Consider the following 21,105-nt stretch of genomic DNA (forward strand, 5'->3'; position numbering starts at 1 on the left):
TCTGATTCAAAGATGCCTGAAGGCAGTAGACTTTGATCAGTTACTTGGCTTTGATTTGGGACCTGAGTACAAGACAGCTGTTTGCAAAATTATTTTCTAAATTTATTTCTGTACTAGTTAAAGAATAGAAAATATATTTCTAAAGTGTCAAATTTTGCTAGATCTTTTGTCCCTCTACATTTAAGGAAGAGGATGTTGTTGTTTTTTGAGATATTAATTCAAATTATGATGTGTAGCCATGATTGATTTCAAAGAGGAAGAGTTTGAGTTAGAATAAAATAGCCTGCCTGAAGCCTCAAGAAATTACAAATTACTGAGCCAAGCCTACCTCTGGAAAGACAATTTTATCCTATTCAAAGAGACATTTTTCCTTAGGTATTTTACATGAGAACCCTGTGCTCTACTGAAAAAAAAAAAAAAAAAATCTTTGCTTTAAAGAGCAAACAGCCATGCCTGAAGTTCAAAGATTTGCTTCATCAAAGAAGAAGTAGCAAAAACCAAATCCATAAAACAGTGTTGTGAGTTGGTGGGTTTTTTGGTGACTGATTAGTAGCAATAAATTGTTGGAGCTGTCAGGAACAGCTTTGTGTAGTCCACAGGAAATTACAGGTTTTTATTGCTAGTGCTAATTCTCTTTAAAGTGCCTTTTGTGGTACAATTGAAAACAATCTCTAAAAAGCCAGCTAAATTTTAAAGCTCTAATTCTAGTATGCTGAGCTGTGAATTAGGACATCTGTCCTCTTCTGTCAAGAAAAGGCACATTAGTAAGATTTTTTAAAATGTCAAAAGCACATACTACCAAGATCATCTTCCACCAGAGTTGTAGGACAATAAAAAGTGAAAATGGTGAGTGGAGCTGTTTGCCTAGCTCAGAAGTAGTTAAGCTACCACATGCAAACTTCTGACTGTTTATTTGTTTCTTTGCTGAATTGAGCTTCCTGTCATAAACAGCATTAAAAGTGGGTTGTGACTCCTTTAGATCTTTTTTTTTAATTTTGAGAGAAATTTTTTTCCTGCAGTCTTTCTTTTGCAGAGTTGGAAAAACTTTGCCCTAGTTTAAAAAAAAATAAATGACAGTCAAAGACAAAAGCTGGAACTTTTCCAGCTAGAAAGTGTGAAACAAGGAAAGAAATAGTAGGAGGGGAACTTGGTAGAAGTTATGCTAAAACACTTCCTACTGTACTATCACTTAAAAAAAAAATTAAAACCATTTTGAAAGTTGAATATGACCCAGAAATTAGAAAATTACCAATTTATTTAAACACCATCTTTTGTAATTCATTTTATATATTTGTATGATTTATGATAGTTTATTTTATTCTAAACTGACATCTGTTATGGAAAACTTCAGCCTATGTAGCTCAAATTGCCAAATCTAGCAAACAAAAAAATGATACTTCACAGTAAGGGTGACCTTAATAATGACTCATTAAGGCTCCATCTATTATGTCTGTCTAAGAATAAGAATCTGTCTAAGAATCAATTTATGCTATGATTGTGTATTACAGCTGCTGCTAATTCTGAGGTGCATTTATGTTCAAGGAAATTGGCTTGTTTTTCTTTTAAATATTTATATCAATCTTCAAGAAACTAGACAAACCATTGTTGATAAAACTTGCAGATAACTACAGGAGAAGTTGTCTGCTATAAAAAGCAGTCTGGATTAATTGATTAAATGGGACTTTTAGGAAAAGAGGATGGATAATGGATAATACAGATAGAAATTGATGAAGGAGAGGCTTTAAACTTTCCACCACTTTTCCTCACTCTGGTTATAGAAGTTTGCTATCTCCTTTCAAAGGCATCAACTGCCTGTGCAGCACAGGGACAGGATGTCCTGCCTTGACCCCCAGAGAGCATCACCTTCAGATGGAAAGGACTTCATCATCCCTCAAAGAACTGAGGTTGCAATGACCAGTCTGCTTCACTGGATCCTCTTGCTTGTGCTTTTTTAAGATGGGTGTGATGTCTGTCTGCCCCTTTCCAGCCACTAAGACTTTTCAAACATGAGAGATTGTAGCTCCCCCAGCCATGTCATCGACTCATTTTCTTATTTAAGCACATCCTCACTGATTTGCTCGTGTCACATTGTAGTACTTCACTCCCCTAGGCTCTGTCATGAGGTGCAGGAGCTGGAAAGCCTCAGAACATATCCTGACAGTAAAGATCCAGTCCAAGAAAGCACGTTCCTCATCTGTTCCTGTGCTTGTTGTCTCTGGGTCCTCCACCCATTAAGCAGCAAGCCTGCACTTTGCATAGCTAGATATGCCTGGAGAGCCCTTCTTTCAGTGCCTTCATGCCCTTACTCCTCCTAGATGCATAGAACATTACTTGTGCAAGATTCAGTTTCCTGCCTGCTTCCTGCAGACAGCTGACAGCGTGCCCATTAACAAGTCCCCTGTGCACCCTTTCCTGTGTTTTGGTAGGGAGGTCAGTAGTCTTGGTGAGAAATCCTATCACGGTGTTAAGGTTGAGGAGACCATCCTCAGCACTGTCAGGCAGACTGTTTTATGTAAAGAGCTGCAATTTGTCTGTGCCATGGTTTTTCCTTCTCTGCATTTTTTTTCTTTCTGTGCTGTTGTTCTACGACTCCTTTTTGACCTATCTCCGTCCTAAGTAATCTATTATAACCAAGGACAGTCAGGCCTACAGGGAAAGGGTTATATCTTTTATAAGACCAAAAAACACAGCTTGAAGAAAAACAAGGAAGATTTTTGTCTCCGAGGATTTTCATTAGATTTCTGAGCTCAAAGCTCGTTCTCTCCCCTGACTATATTTCTTGGTCAAATAAAAGATATTACTTCTCTTTTCAAGCCTAGCAGGTTCATAGAATTACACCAGCAGAGCTACAATGACACTTCTGTATGAGCAAGGAGACAGAAGCCTATACAATTCAAAATAATACATGTTATATATGTTAGGTTATCTATTCAATGTAATCATTCTGAGCATAGTGATAATTAGCACAGACATAGGGCTGATTAGAAAATATTTTTCAAAAGAGAGATGAGCCTAATACAGGTTTCTGGAGATGGGAATAGAAAATGCTAGTGTACTGAAGATAGGGATAGACCTGTTGAAGTGACTTATACTTTGTTTTCAACAGTGAAATAGCATGTAAAAAGTAACAAAAAGAAATATTGAGGAAATTCTCTTAGCTATCAAAGTGAGGTAATTATGAATCCCACTAGCAGGTGGAAAAGAAAATTAGTGAATATTTTCCAGTTTAGTACATTTTTAATAATATTCTGAGTTTTCAAATCTATCTTGAAATCACCAAACCACGAGACAGACAGGTTTGGGCATCAGGGATTTAGACTTAGATCAGCTTGTTTGTGCAAGGACTTAGTTCTGCTTGTTCAAGGAATTTAAATTTGCTAAACAATGATGGTTCCTGAGAGCAGGACTGTCACATGCTGTGTAATGCTTGCACCAAGTTACTGTCAATGCCTTCTTAGAAAGCATGTGGTCTGTACTTTCATGGATTGTAAAGCTAATAAGGATTGAACTGATAAATGCAGATGTTCATGCCAGAAACCAGACAGTCCAATCATGAGAAAAAGGTGTCCTGTAAGGACAATGTGCCCAGGCAAACAAACCGACATAGCTTTCTGATTATTGAATTCTTTGGGGAAACTGCCTGTAATCTCCATAAAGAAGCTATTACATGATATTATTCCATGAATAAATTTGTATATGAAAAATAGATGAATTATTCACTTAGCTTTAGTGCATAGTGGCAATTTGTTTCCTGTAGCAGTACAAATTCTCATTTTAATTAGTGTTTTAATGCACTGAAAAGTGAGCTGAGCTTAGCTCCCAGGTGTTGCACTAAAAATGGAGACCCACTCAGGATCTATTCTTAGAAGAAATATAGTTGCATTTGCAGGTGTAGGGATAGGATTGGATTCTTATATAGGCTACTGAGGCTTATTTTCATTAAAATCCTCTGGCTTACACCAACCCCAGACACCAGCCGCAACTGCCTTATATTCAGGTTCATGTTTGCAGAACCTGATTGCATATTAGAAGTGCAATGAAGTGCAGGTTAAGTGAGTAATATATAGCTATGCCAACACAGTTAATGAAAGCAGCTAGGGGAAGCTGTTTAAATCAGAACAAATGGTGACAGACTAATAGCATTCATCTCTGCTTTAGACAAGAGATAGATGCCACACCAGGTAATAGGCTCTTTTGGCTTTTTTTTTTTTTTTTTTTTAATTTATTTTGTCTCTTGAGCTTGAAGTGAGGGACTTAGAGCATATTGCATACTTACCCAGGATTGCATAAATGGAGGTTAGTTTTGCAGGGAATTTTTAAAGACCATAATATTAAAAATGAAAAGATAAGTTTAAAAAATTATTATGAGAAGTTTGTGTTAAAAGTCTGAAACTATACTAATGATATCTTCTTTCTAAGTTTATGAAAACCATTAACAGTCTCCATCAAAACCATAATGGAGATGAATTCTTGGACAAGAATAGTCTTACCAAGGGTCAGCTTTCAAGCAAGCACTCTTTAGTCCTGCAGACATTTACATCTTCTCCAGCAGCTGTTAACCTTAAGGCCTACTTCTTGAAAGATGATCAGTGTCCCCAGGCAGAAGCTTTGAGTGTACATTGAGAGATAATGCAGTTGTACACACAGGTGTGTGGAGAAAAAGACTTGAGGATTCTGGTTTTGGGCTCTATGTAGCATTTGGAAAGATTATATTTTTTTAAGCCACCCTTCTCAGTTGAAAGAAATTTCTTATATGGTAAGGTAATTGGAGCCTAACTATTAATTTCATAATGTACTCTTAAGACAGACATTTATTTCTTCTTAAAAGTAGTAGATCTTTTCAAATGAAAAGATGATTTTAAAATAGGTATCATCCCTTAAAATTAAATCCCAGAAAGACTGTAGTGAAGAGCACAGTATTACTACTTAGCTGATGAAATTATCACTTCCATATATGCCAATATGTTCTCAGAAGGATCTTTGCAATATCAAACTAAGGAAAATTCTCAGTGGTTTAAAGTTCTTGGTTTCTTTACTCAATTTCAGCAGTGTGTATGAATTTATTGTAGGAATATAGTGTTCTAGCAAATTTAATTCTCATCGTTTGCAAGACAGATTTATCGCGTATTTTGGTAGTTTTAATTGCTAGGATGTATTTCTAATTTTTTGTGGCAAATTCCAGTGTCATTAGAGCAGTGATTTTCATTTGTAACAAAAATTTATTTCAATGATTCAGCTATTCTAGACAGGGCTTACTAGATGTGTCATTTAATCTTTTAAACTAATGAGTTACTATTTTCCACAAGGACCTTTTATTTAAGCCTTCAGGTACTCTACAGCATATCATTTGCTATTTAATGTTTAAGACAGCATAAGACATTTACTCACACTAATGCCTCTGTTTCTTTAATGCAGAAGTACCCACTCCTGCATGTGACTCCACTGAAGTAGTTATTTACAGATCCTGATAGGATTTAGATATTCTTCAGTGGAGCATTGGCTAGTAGTAAACCTAGTGGACTCCAAATTTGCTCTCAACCATGTATGTTGTGTAGTATGCACAAGTGTAACATAGATTTTAAACAGGTTCTGTACAGCTGTGGTATCTCCACAGCACTGCCCCCAGGAAAAGCTGCCAATCAGAATTACACTTTTCCTGCTGGTATGGTGATGATGCCTCTCAAGTGTCATTGGAGGCATCATCAAAAGGCCATAGAAGTAGAGGTCTAGTTTAGGGACAGCCTTTCTGCTACTTAATGATGAAGCAAGTGCCCTCTGGCATATAGAAAGGAATGAAGTTGAATGCATTGACTGGATTGAAAATGAGTTTATAATGTTGGTAGTTAGCAAATTGCTTTTCACCATTATCATTTGGTTGTCAGCATAGCAATTCATGGCCTTTAGATCAAAGATGATTTCAGTAACAGTCTATTGATGCTAAAGAGGCCTCTGCTTTGCAATTAAGGCTAGATCATCTGCAGGCAAAAATTTTAGAAAATATTATCTGGACCCTATAGATGGAGGGACCCCAGGTATTAACCAGACTACATCACTCAAAGATTTCCCAGTGCTCAGTGCTCCTGGTACTTGTGCTGATCTTTAGGACTCTAGGTGAGCACACTTGCTCTCATTGCAGTTGAATTTAGTGGGAAAAAGTTACTTCCTGTAATCCAGGCTGTTGGCCACAACCATCTTCTCAAATTCACTCTTGACCTTTCTGTTCTCCCCTGCCCCAAGTGTCAGGGTCAAAAGAGAGCCTTCAGAAGAAGGTGCTGTTTCTTTTTAGCTGGGGCCTGGTACTGATAACTAACTCTGCTTGGTCACTGCTGTGGTAATTTTTTTTATTTCTTTACTAATAGTTCTGATTCCTAAGAAAGCTTCTCTGTGCTGAAGGAGTGGAAAAAAACACCCCACAATCTTATTTTCTTCACTACCAAACTCTCAAAAACATATGATCCAGTAAATCACTTGTAATATCTGGTCCATAATGCACTAAAAACTGATGACTCTGTAGCCTTATACTCTGTGAGCATGGGTTATACTGGAGTAATATTTTCTAACATAGCAGTGGCAAAATGCAGCTTTGATTTACTAGCCAGTACCAAGCTGGTAAGTCAGTGACATATCCAACTTAGCAGACCTCTTTCTTTCTGCCAACACTAAGAATAAAACCTCAATTTTAGAAACAGAGTATTGATATATGTGTAAGCAAAGACTGTTTCCATTTCTCTGTTTCTCATTTAAGCAGCCCAGGAATCTGAAGAATCAATGGAAAGCAGCTTGTCATCTAGTGCTACTCTTGCTGCATTGCCAGGTTAGCTCCTCTGTAGTGAAGAACTTGAAGGCTTTTATTTGAGTAAAAGCTTGTTTTGGTTTGTCACTTTTTACCTAAGCTCTCAGTTCTTTATGTGCTCTCCAGAGTGCCTTCACATATGCACATTTTAAATGGAAATAAACTAAATTCCCCTTTCATACAAATTTCTCATGGTCCATCAGCTTTTCAGCTTTTTTCTTTCTTTCTTTTTTTTTTTTTTTTTTTTTTTTTTTTTTTGATATTTACTTTTTGGTGTTGATGCTTTGTGAGCAGCATTTCCTAGCCCCTGTGCTTGGGAAGCACGTTGCACTAGCATGTATGAAAAGGAGATGCTCTTGTCAGGTCTTTCTTTGTCCTACATTTAAGAAAGAGCTGGCAAACTCTGCTGTACTGAGCAGCAGAAAGTGTAAGATACTTTGATGTTGTGTAAGTTTAACAGCTTCTGGACAGGTACAGATATGCTTAAAGATATAGAAATTGTCTGTGCTGAACGCTGGTGTGTGTTCTCACAATACCTACATGCTAATTCCTTTGCTTTTCATGTTGGCGATGAGAGGCTGAATGTGTCTGAGGAGACAGGAACCCACAGTCTTTGAGATAAAAATAGTAATCTTATCACAGCTGCCTCTCTTTGACTTTGTATGTGGTATTTGGAGGAAGTGTTTTCATGTCAGTACATCTGTGCCTTGACTAAGAAAGGAGGTGTTTTTCTGTGTCCTTTTCTTATTTGGTGTTTCATGGTGAAGCTGAGAATTGTGTAGCAATGACAAAGATGCTAAGTATAATATGAAATGAGGTTGTTCTATTTCCAAGATTTTCAGGACATGTATTTCCATGGTATGTGCATCCTAGGAGCATCCTCCACCCTTCACCCAAGTCCAGTGAAGTCATTTTTAATGCATGAGGAAAACAACCACAGCAGTACTGCCCAGTGAGCATTCAGTAGCTGAATAAATAACTAAATATACTTTTGAGTAAATAGTGCTGACTTATTGCTTCATTTAAAATCCTTTAGCCTGCCAAATAAAAATGGAGATTCCCATATGCTATGCCTGAAAAAAGTATACTTCATAGCATTGTATTCATACGAAAAGATAACCAGATGTAGAGTTCCTTGATGCATTACTGTGAAAGCAGTGTGTGATAATTCTGCTTAGACTTAAAAAAAAAAAAAAGCTGAAGAGGTGCCACTCCAATTAGTCCACATGTTCTGTAGCCTTATTGGGCACCATGTATATTTAAACATGAATTCCTTGTCAATTGCCTTTAAAATGAGCACTGATTTCTTTAGTGCAAGCACAGGTCTGTACTACAGTTCTGCTACTGCAGTTCCTGGGCTGGAACTATACAGGGGACTTCCTTTTCCTCCCCAGCTTGGAGAGTGATGAATCTAGTACATAATTCTCCATGTGGATTTACTTCCAGAATTGACTCCCAGACTACTAATTCAGTGATTATATTGAAGGGCAGATTTTTATTGCAGAAAAAAACAAAGCCAAGGTGCTTCTCGGCATCTGTGCTCACCAAGCTGACTGCAATGCAGTGTGGAGGTGCCCAAGCAGCTCAGCACTGGCAGCACTCTGCTGCAGAAGCAGGGCGTTCACCATAGGCCACTTTACTCTGAAGGATTCACTTATGTGGTTTGCTGGGCTGGGTTTATTCAGAATGCTGCTCTGTAAACCCACTTCCCTCCAAATGGAACAGTGGTGGGTTTGCTCTGCACTATTATTATTTGGATTTTTTACTGGAATGCTGCTGCTGCCCCCAGAATTCTTGAGGCCTGCAATAGCAAACAGGTTTTGTTGACACTGCAGTTTGACAAGCCATTTCTGAAAATTCAGATCTCAAAAAAGTGCCTTACTGAGGGGAATGGGAGTGTGCTGAAGAATGTTTGAATACTGTCAGGGAACTGATGAGAACCTGAAATGTGCTCTGTGTGTTTTCTTGCTACCTGTGGAGAGGGAGCTTCATGCAACCAAGTGGAAAACAGTGCTTTTCATTGTTTTTCACTGCATAGGTTTGATCAAAGGTTTTATGGTGGTATCAAAAGCTTATATATTGTGATTTAATACAAGCTGGAGTAGTAACCTTGAATATTTTCCCCTGATTGGATAAAGATGCAGTGGTGGACAAAAGTTCAGTGGTGGACCAAGTTCAGTTACAAAACCTGATTTTAAGGTTTTGGTTTTCTTCCAGCCTTACATGACTAAGATAAAAGACATCCTATGTAACTCTTAATATGCTCAATGAGAAAGGAGGCAAGCATTTGTCTCCTTCTTAATTAAAAATCAAATTTAAACTGTACAGAAACCTGAACTTCCTTGGTATTATCAGTTACCATGGAATAATTCAGGCATCAGTGAGAAATCTTCCAATGTAAAAAGAAAGTGATATTCATGGTTTTTACTCTGGCAGTATGAAGAAATTTGTTAGCAAAGAGATGAATTCAGTATTGGGTCAAAGAACAGGTTTTTATGAGTATTTGACTTTAATTGAAATATGGAGGCAATGGGAAAAGAGATCAACATCTGACTCATTATTATCCTTGCCTAAGTCTTTTCTTCAGAGTTCTGTAAGGTTGTCAGAGGATGGGAGTGAAAAAAAAAAAAAAAAAAAAAAAAACAGCAAGAAAGATGAAAGCAAAGGAAACAGGGCTCTACAGTAATTTATTTTGTTAAGTCCCATCTCCCTCATAACACAAAAGGAGAAGGATGAGCTGGGGAGAAGTTTCCTGAGAGGACTGCCTGAGAGAAAAGATGATCCAAAGGCAAAGAGAAAGGGTAAAGGACCCAAAAATGAGTCAAAGCTGGATGTAGTGATAAGTGATGTCCCTTGACCAACCCAAACCCTGGAAAAACAAACAAAGAAAAAATAAAAACAAAACAAAACAAAAAAGACAGGAAAAAGCCACAAGAAATAGAAAGGAAGATCAAGGGAAAGAAAAACAGAAAGGACAGAAAGCACATTGAAAGTACCCAGAGAAATGGATGGCAAGAGGTATTGCAGTGTAGGAAAGAGGAAGATAAGCACAGGTTAGGGAGCTGCTGGAAGTACTGAATTCACAGTAAAAAAAGGATTAAAGAAGGGAAAAAAGGGTATTTTCCAAAGTTAAGAGATGACAGAAGGGGAAAATGATAGATTAAGACCGCCAAATTTCAAATGAAAGGGAAAGAAAAATAGAGAAAGTAAGCCAGGGATAAAGAGATGATGGGGAGGAGAAGTCAGGGATCATTAGAATGACACCACTAGTTTGGAGAGATGGTTCATTTTCTTTGAGATGTGGTGATTTACTGTACCATTAGATTCTAGAAGCTTGGCCTAAGCACTAAGCATCTGCTTTGTGAGTAGAGCATGCAGTGGGAGAATACCTATGAAGTCTGTGTTGTTTCCCCCATAAATTCAGCATTTGTCAGTGGTCTAAAATACCCAATTATAACTTCTGGCAGCAATCTGGGTCCTTAAGAAAACATTGAGCCAGGTGCTAGTAGGCAAATGAACAACATGTTGTAACTTTCCATTAGCTTCTTTTTTTTTTTTTCAGTTCACTAAGAAAAGGAAATTTGAGTAGTCCCCAAAGCAAAATATTTTATTAACTCTGTTCACTGTTATTCTGCCTTGTGCATTGGCTTTGAGGAAAGAAATTCCTACTGAGGTCACTTGCACTTGTGTCTATGATCAGTTAACAAAACAAATAGCCCACCTCAAGTTCTGCAATTACAATCCTTAGCACACTGGATATAAAACTAAACTTGAGTATTCACATCCCACTAACAGCTTGAAAATAACAGAGCAAGTCTAGGGGCAGGCCATTCCTTCTAGGCCAGAGACAAATTAAAGCAATAAAACACAATGTACAATATAATTAACTGAATGCACAGAACTATATAGAATGCACCACACAGAATGCAGGAGAAACAAATGCTTCTATACATTATCCAATTGTTGAGCACAGTATTTTCTATTGATTTTAACATCTTACTATTTGCTGACTATTACCTAAGCTTTGGTGAAGGCAGCAGTTAAACACAGAAAGCTTTCCTGTTAACCAGTCCTATTAGGAAATAGCTGCAAAAGCAAAATGGATCCTTACTTCTTTAATCAAGCCCAGGGGTACAAAAGGCCTCAGTTAACCACTGGCCGCCACATTTTTTTGCAGATTTGGTTGATCAACTGTTGGTTGCTGGCTAAAGAGCTGAATGGAAAGGACTCTTTAACCAGGTAACAGAGCATCTGACAACATTTTATGTAACTGACAGTATAATATTGACAACCAAAAGATATATTTTATGGTGTTTCTTCTGTGAGATATAGTCTTTAAGCAATAGGATTTAGTGTCTGATTTCCCAGTTGCTGTTGGACATATTAAACAACAGCTGACAAGAGGTATGAGGAATACTCCGTGCAAAACAATTTCTGTGTTGTCCTGCTTGAATTTTGCCTAAACTGGTGTCCTAGAAAATTTTGTAAATGCTGAATTCACCTTTTTCTTCATTATTTTTTGTTGTGTGCCCTATTTGAAGTCTTCCCGGCACTCCTGGGAGCTTGAATCTTCCAGCTGAGTGTCATTTTGTGACAGCTTCATGGATGGAGTCTTCTCCATTTCTGTGAATTTAGTGTGCTTTGGAATGGAAAAAGGGATTATTAATGCACATTTCTTCCGTTGAAGTTGGATCTTGTAAGAATTCAGTTCCTAAAGTAGGTTGGACCTGGGTGAAAATTGAGGAGGGAGTTTCTGAAGAATATATGGGTACTCCAGGCAGGGAAGCTGCTCTTGCTGTGGATCACCAGCTCTCTATGAACTGCTCTCTCCTGGGCATTTCCACTGGAAATATTTTGTCAGCCTGTCCATACTAAAACAAAGATATTGTTGGGATTTTTTTCTTTAAATGACAGAGAAATAAATGAAAGAGGAGTCAGTGGTCCCAATCCTTATAGATTTGGGCTGCAGATGTAGTGCAGGTTAATCTTTCAGATTTCCATTGTACCTCCTCTAGAGTGTTTTCTGCTTTTGACCCTTAATAGTGTTGTGGTCTGAGTTCCAAGGTGGTTGCATTGGATAAACCAGTTCCTGTATATTTTCTATGTTAATTGAAGCAACAGAACACTTTGATGTAGTGACAAGCGCTTAAGTAATTCATCTGTATCAGTATTCTGGTTTTATTCATTTTCTCTGATCATCCTCAATTGTGACCACACAAGGCCAATGTATTTTTCTTGATTAATTGACACAATTTGCACTTTACTCTGCCAGAAAAAGAAGTGAAAGCTCTCAGATATTCAGCAGAGTTCACTGGTTGCATAGGAAGTAGGGGAGGTAAACTGGCTGTAAGCTCTGTTGTAAAGGCATTATAGACTTTAGTGTTCCAAGTTCCTTATAAATAATGAAATTGTAAGTACGCATGAACTAGATTTAAAGAACAAATTAAAGACCTTCCATAATGCACTGTTCATAGAGTCAAAAATTTCTAATGAAGAAGGGAAGTAAATTTTAAGCTTTGCCAGCAAAACAGGAGAACAAAGCCCATTTCAACAATGATGATAGCGAGGATAACAAGCTGGGATGTGGGATGAACAGAAAGAGATTGCAAATTGGATATCAAAGGAAGTAGAAGACTGACAACTTTTCCATCTTCATCATATTACATCAAACCTAGCAATGTGAAAGCTGTCATTAGAATAAATAAAAGAAACTGAACCAGAAGTTCAAAGCACTATAAATAATAAATATTGTGTGGTATGAAGATGACAAGCACTGTGCTCAGGAAGAGAGTTCCCATCACCCATCTGCCCAAATCCACCCAAATTAATGTAAGATTCTGTTGTCTCATCTAGTCTCTCATTTCAACCATCAGAGAGAGAACAAAAGTAAAAGGAAGTAACTGCAGAAGCAGCAAATGTTTTGCAGAAGCAGTTAAATGAGACAGAGGTGAAGAGGGAGCTTCATGCCACCCATCTCGATGTTTCAGCAGTAGTTAAATTTGCTCCTTGCTGCAATGACAAGCTCAAATTGTCATCAATAAATGTTGATTTGTTTTCTCCTCATAACAGTAAGCAGCTCCCACTCAAAATCAATTTCAACTTTGTTGGCAAGACACTGCACATTTGTCTTCACCATGACTGAGCTGCATAAAGGAACAATTGAATTGAAAATTAAATGAACAATAATTGAAAATAAAAAGTACCTTTTTAAAGGAAAATTAGTGCTATGCTGTGTTGTAATGCTGAATTTTCAGAAATGTTATATTGGTGGGGGGGTTGCCTTAAAAAGGTAGGCTTGGGCTAAAAACTTAATTGTATGAATATGTGCACATTAATGTACATAATTAAAAATGGACTTGAACTTCAAAAGGATAAAAAGGCTCTTCAGCAACTTCCTAGGGTTCTGGCAAAAGCAACAGAGTTTCTGCAGTATACATCCAACATATTTGGATATGCTAATTGGATCTAAGTTCTAATTAGTTTCTTTGCGTGACTAAGAATGACAATCACTGAATTAATTTAATGCAGCTTTGTTCTAAACTTAGTACTGTTTTTACTGTTTTTCATACAAAAATGTAGCCCATGAAATTCTTTCCTTTTAGGATGTCAGTGGTTTGTCACATACAAAGTGCAGTGCACATACATTTGCTGCATTTCACTGTACTATTATAGGCCATACACTTCAGCATTTAGGTTATTCAACTCAAAGTGTTGCAGGGCTTTGCCAGGGGGGTGGTGAGGACCTGGAATGTGTCAGTAGTCCATCCATGACTAGAGAGCAGCTGGATACACTGTGGAGGACCAGAAAGAAGCAGAGGGGGCCGCTATGATCTCTTGCTGGTCTTCAAGATCGGATGGGAACATGAGGTGGGTAAACCACATGGGGATAATTTGTGCTTTTATTTAGAAACAGCCATAGGAAAGATGAGCAATTTCAAGAGATTAATAGGACATCTGCTTTTGTTTCTCCTTGTATCCTGTCGCTGCTTTCAGTTTCTCTGGGGTTTGGATCTGGTAGATCCTTAGTTCAGTCACTACTTGTGATTAGAAGTATGCTCAGCATTACCTTCGCTCGTTCCCTGACTGTAAGATAACCTTCACTTCAGAAGGGCAAGAATTAGCTGTGAGTACTCCTGAAAGCAGAAAAGAGAAGTGATGACATTGTTGTAAGGCCATCTTCCTCTGAGAAACATAGAATCGTGGGATCATTTAGATCAGAAAAGACCTGTGTGACCATTGAGACAAACTTAACTTCTCTATTATTGCAGAATGTTTTAATTTTTTTACAATTTGAGACATTCATTTCTTAAGGAAGCATATTCAAAGAAATTATAAGAATATATTGAAATTAAAAAATTTACAAGTTGCTCTCTTCTAATAGGTGTAATGAAGAAAGCATTTGAGATTACCCACTGCTAAAATTGTTAAATAAGTTTATTTAAAGCTTGTTATTTGTTTTCTGTTTCACTGTGAAAGATCTATGAAACACATATACAAAGCCTTTTCACATGAAGGACAGAATTTCTGTAAATTCTGTAAATTCCTGTGCAGCCAAGCCCCTTTCTTTACAAGCCCTTTCAGATGGTTTGAGGCAACCTGCCATTTCTGTGACTCTATTTTCCATGTTTTACAGTTTGTTTCTCTCAGATTATGGTGTTGAATTCTCCAAGAGAATAGTCTTAGTAAAGGCCACTGGAGCCAATAATACCCCACTGATGTTCATCTTGGTTTATCAGAGGGAGCAAGATCTTTTGTTCCTTTAAATAAGAGTCAGAAGATGAGCATCCCTGGAAAGGTTTCATTCACAGGCCATGCAGAAGGTGATTCAGGGCAAGAACTGGTGCCTGTCTCTTTGGCTGTGTAATGACTTCACATAGGCAATTGGTTTACCTGCCGTAATTGAGACTCTGCTCCAAAGTCCTCTGAAGTCAGTCATTGTCCTTCTGTTTGGATTTAACACTGGTAATTGTGCACGACAACTGAGTGTGGTAATTTCAAAAATGAAACTTGGCTATCTTGGTGTGTGGTGCTAAGGGATGTGCGGTTGACTGATTTGTTTCTCTATGCTTAAAAAAAAAGCATCTACTATCATACAAAAACCCAGACAAGTAACATTTTCAGAAAAGCTGAACTACAGGTCAGTATCTACTAAACCCAGATTAAAAAGCAGCTAATCCTAAAGACATTCATGAGCAAAAGCTTCATCCACAGAAGCTCATGAAATACAATAGCACCAATGCAGAGAATGGCATAGATGAACTTCTTTTTCTGCATTGTCCGTTGCGGTACTCTCTCAACAGTGTGATGTGCCTATCCAATGGTCTTTTCCTCAATCGTCTTTAAATGTGATTTTTAAACTGGCTTAAAATCACTGCTGTTTCATTGCCAATTAGTAGTATAAGCTTTAATTAAAGCTAGTGTAATTCCTTTTGTCAGAGTTCCACTAGGAATGATAGGCTGGAGCAAAGAGCATGCAAAAATGATGGTAGCTATTATTTCTCCAATTAATGTATTAATGAAAGTAAGGTAGAAATATTGCTACAGCTACAGTACTTTTTATATGTTTTTCAGTAATATTGGTATCCTCTCTGACCTCTTTTAAAGCAGTGCATATAACTCCAAATCTTGGATGCTGTCATCCATTTCACACTGGTATTTAAAATCAAAACCTGATATCCTTAATTGCTTCATTTTCAATTTCAAGATGAATCTGCGCACAAGCCATTCCCTGAGTTTTCATCCCATTGAGTCCAGAAGGCATTCTGTCTATTTCATACATTCCTGCTTAAAGACACCTATCAGGAATGACTAGCAAAGTTTTATGGGCAATGAGAAAATGATTTTTGTTTTCTCTTTTAGCTTGGCTGCTGGAATCCTGTAACTGGTCTGAATGGGTCACTAACAGACAGAAAGCTGGAGAACAACATGCGAGGAGTGGTTCTGCGTGTAGTGACTGTGCTGGTAAGCAGATGCTCATCTTTCTGCACTAGAAGGAATGCAGTACCTTCCCTTTGCCACATCTATTTATTAAGTGCAGCATTTTTCCAAGAAGGTAGTTGGTGTTAGAGGGTCTGATTTATGCTGGTCAAAAAAACCCATAAAGATGGATAATTTTCCACAAAATAAAATTATCAGTACAGCACTTTTCAGACTGAATAAAACACATTAGAACCTGTTTCTTGCTCAGGCACATTCTAAATCACACAAGTATGTGAGCTGATAAAGGACAACTTCAAGTGCCCTGTTAGCTAAAGCTACCTAGCTGAAGCTCTAAATGATTCCAATCACCTGGGCAAATTGTGTGCAGGATAACACAAATTGTCGCACTCAGAAAATATTCAAGGTCAGCTTAGGTCAAGTAATGTTAGTTTGGTAAAATATCCACTGCCCCATCCTGGCTTTTTCTCAGCCAGGTTCTTCCCCTGTGTGCACATCTTATGTTAAGAAAAATGCTTGGTTTAAAGCTGAATAGACAATGTCTTCCAGAATAGGAATTTGTGTTATGAATTCCTGGCATATACTTAGCTTGAGGAGAAGTTTTTAAGAGTGGGGAAAAAAAAAAGAAATAAAGAAAAAGAAAATAATATGAGACATACAGCCCTCTTTGGACCAATGCCAAAATACAAAGTTGATCCAGGGCTGCAGAACTGTCAAGGTTAGATTGAGCTATTTCTCTCTTGCTGCTCTCTACTTGTGTTTGAGTTCAGTGTCCAAAGGCCCGGCACTTTTTTGTAAAGAGCAAGATGAGGAGTTTTCAGGGTTTGCATTGCTGACAGTGCACAATGAAGGAAGAGGCTCCATCACAGGTGGAAAGTGAAATCACCAGAGCATGTCAGTGCCACAGACAGAGCAGTTTCATACCCTTCCAATTATTTTATGGGTATTTAAACACCTTTACCTGTCAGGGTGAGCATTCTGTTCCAGCTCTTAGTGCATTAGAGAACTTCCTGTGGTTGTGTCTACAAGGCAAAACAAACCAAATAACAAAACAAACAACCCCAAATAACATCCAAAAAAAAACCCGTAAACCTAGAAAGGAACCCAAAGCCAAACTAAACAACAGCAAAAGCCAGACAAGGAAGAATGAATGCACAGAAAAAAAACAAAAACAAACAAACAAAATCCCAACAAGCACAAAACAAAGGAAAGGAGTAACACAGAGGGAGACAATTGTACTTTATTTGCATGTTGTTGAAAAGAGCATCATGGTGGCAGTGGCTGGTCTCTGTTTTGCCTGATACTCCTATTAATTGGTTCAGTATAATTATCGTTGACAAAAATGACCTGTGGATTTTGCCTAGAAAAATAAATTTGAATTAGAATATTAGCATTGTTTTTAGTAGTAGTTCTTCCTTCTCTCCCCACTGTTCCTGCTTTATCCCTAGTTATCTTTATTATCTTGACAGAGAGCTTCTTCTTTCACGTTATTATAGCATGGATATTTATCAACTTGCAAAGATACACAAAAATAATTGCCTATGCTGGTTGGATTCTACAGTAATTTTAAAACAAAGACAGAAATTTAAAGTTCAACACAGCACAGGGCATTTCAGTCTCCTCACTAATTAAATATCTTCTGGATAGGACAAAACTGGAGATTTGTATTTAACCTGTGTGATGAAAATGTGTGATTCTTAGCTTGGATGTGAGAGCAGGAGGGATTTCAGCAATTAACTTTATTTTAGTGATGATCTTTCTCTTCCACCTTTCTCCTCGTTCTTCAATTAATTCAGTACATTTCTGTTAAAAGTAAAGAATCTATACAGACTGTGAATGATTAGTTATTGTTATTAATTCTGCCATTTTCTAACAGAATGATCTTGGTCCAGGGAAACAAGTGTTAAAATTAAATAGTAATACCTTTGAATGTTAATAGGTTTCTTTTTCATTGAGAGTTGAGAAGTTTACATTCATTTGTAAATTGGCTTTGTTAACAGTTCAAATCTCTCATGCCTTTTTAGATAGCACCCCTTCTCCTCTTCCAATTTCATTTTGTTATGCCTTCAGGTTGAAAAGGACTTTTTTTTTTTAATTGTAGTAGAATTTGAGAGGATAGCAAATTGCAACACCTGGATTTATATTGCATTATGCTAATGAAATAAAACCTTCTGGAGTCTGAAAATCATAAATGATTGTGACTTATTTCCTCAGTCTTTCAAAAAGCAAATGCTGAACAATTGCCATCATCCACATCCATCTACTAATTCTTTCCCTAAGTAAATTTAATAATTATGAGCTATGTATCTGCAGACCTTAACCAAAATCTCTTTGTGAGTATAGCCCCAAACTGAAAATCATCTGGTTTCACTTGGCAGAGAATCCTGGCTCTTCTGCAGTAAATGTGAATGCTCTCCTTTGCATAAATAGCAATAAGAAATATTTCTTTGTGGTTTATTCTGAGGAGAGCCATGGTCTTGTTTGTTTACACATAATTCAGTGTTTTAATCTGAGTTGGATTAGTACCACACTTTCTATACTTTTAGAAAAGGCTTGTTTTGTCTAACCTAAATATCAGATATCTCTGTCTTGGACTGCTTCCACACATGAAGCTGAAGTCTGAACTTTGTGTTTGACAAGTTGCTCTTAAGTTCAAGTCACTTTCTGGTGAATTTATGAAATGTATTCTGAGTTTCTGAAATGTAGCTCAATCAAAGGTCAGCATAGCTTTTCCAAACAAATTCAGAGTGTCTTGAATGAACAATGGCCCAAGAACAAATTTAGCTATATATCCATTTTGGCTGTCTCAATTTATTCTCTTTTTCAGTTGTTCAGTTTTATTGAAAAAGACTTAAAATACTCCAGATATTCTCATAATATCATTTTATTAGCCACAGCAATTACTGAATTATTCATATGAATATTAAGACATTGAAAATGGAATGAGATTTGGTCCATTTGACAATGAATAAGCCAGCAGATATTTGTAAAACTGTATTTTCTTAAAAAGCCCCTGTTGTTCAAAAAAGGAAAAAAGTTTGAATGTCCCTGTTTTAAAGCATTAAAACCTTGACTGAAAAGTACAGAGCCTTTCCTGAAAGTGCATAAGGTATAATACCCTAATGGTGCAAAAGATATTTGTGGCTCTACATGAAAATTCAAAACAGCTCCCAAACAGGAATATATTTTCATATCTGGAGGGTCCTGAGAAGGCAGGCAGGATAAAGGAAAGACAGATAACAGCAAGCCATGCTGAATTATGCTTTGCCATACATCCCTGTACACAGTATCTCAAGAGTTATTACCCAGGTTGCCTGCACAGAGCTGCAGGTTGGTCACCCTTGGCTGCAGGTGGGCACTGTGGGACATGATGTAGTGAAAAGACTGGCAAAAGGGTAGATAAGCATAGAAAGAAAAAATAATTAAGAAACATAATTTGCACCATGGAAAATGTTATCATATGTGGACTAGTTTAATTCTCAATGGTTGGTATTTAATTCATGAGCATTTGTTGCCCAGATTAGAAAATAAGAAATTTGAAAGCAGACAATGTCTTTAGGGACAGTGAGCTGGCAGGAGGTCTGCATCTTCAGTCCCTTTTTCTATTGAATTTACCACTCGGAGATGAAAAGTAAGATATGAAGCTAAGGCCTGGTGTTAAAAGCTGAAAATGTCTCTGGGATTTGAATTCCAATACTGGCTTAAAGAAAGTAAAAAAAAAAAAAAAAGTTCTTTCTGAAGCTAGAGTAACTTTCAGAGTGACCAGGGAAAGGACAGGCGTAAGGAAGATGACATAAGACAGTGTTTAAGCATATGCAGAGGAACAAACAGAAGTGGTAAAGCATTAAAAATGTTAGGGCAAAAACATCAGTGAATGACTGTACAATAAAGATCAACCTCAGGAAAGATTATGTGCAGTATACCTCATTAAATATTGAATAAATATTTTATAATGGTGTAAAATAGTCTCATAGATAATGCTTCTTATACTTTCTCCCAGTTTTTTGGTGATCACTTTTCTCATGCAGTCCTGATCCCATTCCCCCATTTTCATAACTGAATGCTGTGGACTTCTGTGAAGTCTCTTGATTTCATCAGGCAGCTCTATCTCTGCCCTAGTGCCCACATTATTAAACTTATTTTAAGAAAAATAAGTTTAATTGAGGCATGTATTAGACTATGTGTGTATGTATATATATATGTATTGGTATATCGGACTACAGTAGTACCCAAAATAGTCACAATTCAAATCATTATTACAAAAGCAGAAACTAATATTTCTTGATAGAGGCAGAACCTGTCTTTGTATTCCTCTTCCAACCACCACACCTGTAAATTGCTACTGACTGGACACAGGCCTTTTTTAATAGCTGGTTTATGTCCCTTTGAGCTACCTAGCTTGTATTAAAACAGGTCATAAACCTTACAGTTATTCACTTCTGGGATCATTCATTTGACAACCTTTAATCTCTCAGCCTGCTGGGAAACCCAGCACCTTTTTTTTTTTCCATTATTGTTATTTTTAACCCATTTTTTTAAAGTAGCAGGTACTATATACTAGATAATGTGGTTATCAAGCAATTCAAATGTTTTGGGATCTGGCTGGGGCCAAAGCTTGACAGCAAGGTAGGTGCAGTGCCAAACCTGGTAGGACCAACCTAACTCATCTCTGTCCCAGGGGCTACCTCTCAGGGCTCTCTGGCTTTTATCTTTTCGCTGACCCTTACCCAGCTGCTCTGTGGGCATATTTGCATTCCAGAGCAATTCACACAGTTCACAGAAATTTGACTTTGAAACAGAAAGAGGCTCTTACTCTGGCTGTAATTATTCCTCCGTACTACGTAAGGTAGAAAAGGAGGTGAACTGTGTGACACAGCTCCTTATGAACAGGAGCCCTTGCAAGGCTGCTGGAAGAAGTCCAGTGTAGTTGCCAGCAGGTTAATTTACCCATACCACACTTTTGCCAATTCAAGTATCTGAACTGTCTGCATTAAAGCCACCATTGTACTCTTTAGACATACTCTAAAGCACTCCAATCCATTCCAATCTCAATCCATATTCCTGTCATATGGTTCAGAAAGAGCTGTTACCTTCATTAAGTTATTGTGAATTAAAATCAATACACAAAGCTTGGCAGCATTCTAATAGACCATTGCCATAGATCACTTTGAAAGAAAATTTAGTCCTGTTGCTGAGAAATGGGAGGAAGAGGGGCTGGGAAGGGGGGCTAACATTCTTTGTTCATTTCTTGTAAATAGGACTAAAGTAAAAATCATAATAAATCTGGAAGTTACCATTTCACTCAGAAGGGAAAAATACCCTTTAAAGTACTGTAACTAAAAAAAAAAACAAGTTTCATGTCTAATTGAAGATGA

General features: G+C 37.3%; 1 protein-coding gene across 2 annotated transcripts in view; it reads left to right on the top strand.

Moving 5' to 3' along the window:
- GRID2 (glutamate ionotropic receptor delta type subunit 2) overlaps positions 1–21,105 on the top strand; it is a 686,989-nt gene that overhangs the window by 528,041 nt on the left and 137,843 nt on the right. For both annotated transcript variants that reach the window (XM_053941218.1, XM_053941219.1), the window contains one exon: positions 15,653–15,754. In XM_053941218.1, coding sequence (XP_053797193.1) covers positions 15,653–15,754 — 102 coding nt within the window. The remainder of the gene's footprint in view (positions 1–15,652; positions 15,755–21,105) is intronic.

The sequence above is a fragment of the Vidua chalybeata genome, chromosome 4 (assembly GCF_026979565.1).
Source record: "Vidua chalybeata isolate OUT-0048 chromosome 4, bVidCha1 merged haplotype, whole genome shotgun sequence".
NCBI classification, from domain to species: domain Eukaryota; kingdom Metazoa; phylum Chordata; class Aves; order Passeriformes; family Viduidae; genus Vidua; species Vidua chalybeata.